The sequence below is a fragment of the Oryza glaberrima genome, chromosome 6 (genome assembly GCF_000147395.1).
Source record: "Oryza glaberrima chromosome 6, OglaRS2, whole genome shotgun sequence".
Classification (NCBI taxonomy): Eukaryota; Viridiplantae; Streptophyta; class Magnoliopsida; order Poales; family Poaceae; genus Oryza; species Oryza glaberrima.
In genome coordinates, this window is record NC_068331.1 from 10,256,526 (window position 1) to 10,259,214 (window position 2,689).

General features: G+C 53.2%; 1 protein-coding gene across 1 annotated transcript; it reads right to left on the reverse strand.

Annotated features, from left to right (window-relative positions):
• Nucleotides 1-308: 308 nt before the first annotated feature.
• Nucleotides 309-2,327, reverse strand: LOC127777302 (cytochrome P450 76C2-like). Its single transcript, XM_052303878.1, has 2 exons — nucleotides 1,293-2,327; nucleotides 309-1,089 (listed from the first exon to the last, which is right to left on the reverse strand). Exons 1-2 carry the CDS (start codon nucleotides 2,229-2,231, stop codon nucleotides 484-486), a joined length of 1,545 nt encoding a protein of 514 aa, XP_052159838.1. The 5' UTR covers nucleotides 2,232-2,327; the 3' UTR covers nucleotides 309-483.
• Between the last annotated feature and the right edge of the window lie 362 nt (nucleotides 2,328-2,689).

Consider the following 2,689-nt stretch of genomic DNA (forward strand, 5'->3'; position numbering starts at 1 on the left):
CATTTTTGGCAAATCGATAAAATACATTAGATCCAAATTAAATGATTAAAGTGGAAACAGCACAAGAGAATTGCAACTTTATTCACTTGATGGGTTCGGGCCCACCTGTCAGTCGCACGTGCAAAATGCAAGCAGTTGAAACTCAGGGTCACATGTCACACACACACATATGGTTGAAAGTTGCGCTTTAATGATAAAAATCGGCTATTATTATTATAGCTTTATGAAATGTCTAATTAATGTTGCATTAAAGTGATAGTTTTGACCAGATTGTTCCAGCTTTTTAAAATTTACTCAAAAAAATTAAGTTGAGCCTCAAAATTTTTGGATGTTATTACATCACTCGTAGTAGAATGGGATACAAAGAGTTATCAGGCTTATTTAAATTTATTTCAGTATGATAGGTTCCCTAGTCCCTAAAGATCTCATGTACTATGACACTTACAAACAACGGATTACTGGATGAAATTAACCGAATATAACTCATATTTCCTTGGGTATGGCTTTGAGGGGGTTGACTAGAGATAACACCACCCCACACTTCTCCGTCATGTCTATCCCACCCTCCTTTGCATCCGCCGGAAGCTCCCACTCGAACCGATGGAGTAGCGTGCCGATGATGAGGGGTATGAGCTTCTGCGCAAGCGGCATCCCGGGGCAGATGCGCCGGCCGAGGCCGAAGGGGATCATTTCGAAGTCTTGGCCCAGATATCCCCTAGTCTCGCCACCGTGGAACCTCTCTGGTATGAACTTGTCCGGCTCCGACCACGTGTTGGCACTCCGGTTGATCGCCCACGCGTTGAGGATCACGTTGGTCCCCTTGGGGATCCTATAGCCGTTCACCTCGATGTCGACCTCAGCCTTGCGGGGTACCAAGGGTACCACCGTTCGGAGACGAAGGGTCTCCTTGACGACAGCTTGAAGGTAGGGGAGGCGGGCAATGTCGGATTCGTCCATCACCAGCTTGTCCCCGAGAACATTGGTGAGCTCTTCCCTTACCTTGGTCATCACCTCTGGGTTCTGGATTAGATCCACCATTCCCCACTCGATCAGCGCTGCTGTCGTGCTTGCTCCAGCGCCGTATAAATCCTGAATCATAAATTATAATAGGTCAATTAGTTAGTTAATAATCACCACATCCAACAAAATAGGGTACATTTATTAGAGAGTTTAAAATCTACTCCCTTGCTCCAAAATAAATAAACCTAGTATAGGATATGACATGTAATGTGTTTTTATTTTGGGACGGAGAGATTGTATGCATGCATAGAGAGAGGAGGTAGGTAACATACGGAGAGGAGAACTCGCATGACGTCATGGCTTAGCAGGGAGCCCTCCTGCTTCCACTCGCTCTCCTCCTTGTCGAGGACGGTGTCGAGCACGTCGTTCTTGCGCGCCTCGCCGGCGTCCCGGCTGCGCCGCCGCAGGGCGACCTGGTCGTCGAAGTGGCGGTACATGATGGTGAGGAGGTCGGTCATCCTGCGGCGGAGGCCCTGGAGGTCGAGCGCGGCCACCGGCGGGAACACGTCGGAGACGTTGGCCGTCCCGAGCATCCCGACGATCTCCTCGATGAGGTCCCTGAACATGGCGCGCTCCTCGCGCTCCAGGTCGGTGGAGTAGAGCACGCCCAGGAGGAGGCTCAGGATGGAGTCGAGCACCGCGTGCCTGAACACCACGGCGTCGCCCCGCGCGGCGTGCCCGGACACCTCGCGGCGGAGCGCCTCCACGATCTTGGTCTGCAGCTGCGCGCCGGCCGCCGCGGACGAGATCCGCCGCGGCGCGAGCATCTCGGCGGCGGCGAACTTGCGGAGCGCGCGCCACTTGCCGTCCTGGCTCGGGAGCGCGAAGATGGTGTGCGCGCGGTGGCCCATGGCGCTGAGCACGTCGAGGCTCGGGAGGCCCGCGATGCCGTCCACCTTCTTGCCTTCGCCTCCGCCGGCGCCGGCGGCGAACACCGCGCGCAGGGCGTCCGGGGTGGAGACGATCACGTGGGGCACCATGCCGAAGCGGAGGCACATGAGGCCGCCGTAGCGGTCGGCGAGGCGGAGGAACGTGCGGTGCTGCTTGCCGTCCTCGCCGAGGTCGAGGAGGTCGCCGACGAGCGGCTTCGGCGGCCAGGGCCCCGGGGGGAGGCGGCGGCGGGCGTCGCGGAGAAGCTGGAAGATGTACAGGGAGAAGAGGACGACGACAAGCCATGACAGGCACTCAACGAGGAAGGAGGAGGCCGCCATTTTCGCAGCAGCTCGATCGATCACCAAGAGGATCGATGCAACTTGTGTGAGTAAGCAATAGCACACAGGCACTGCGACACATTTATAGTGAAGAAAAAGAGAAGGATCTGTACTAATTATCTCTACCAACCGCAGGTAAAATCAACAAAGTCATATGAGCATTCATAGGCATAAAAATACTAACAAAAACTCCTATGTCATTGGCAAAGAAAGGAAAAATGATTTTGCTAGGAAAAAAATCGGGCGCTCCTATCCAAACTGAGCAGAAGCATGCAGCAACTTGCATGGGGTCGTTAGTCAACTTGAACGGGGTAGTTGTGCATGCACGAGGGACCCATGCGAGAGACCGCAGCCCCAATTTTCCAACGTGGGAGCAATCAGCATTCATTTAATATTTTAAATTTGACGTTGCTATAATGACAAAATTTCTAATGATAAATAATTGTCTAACCCTATGT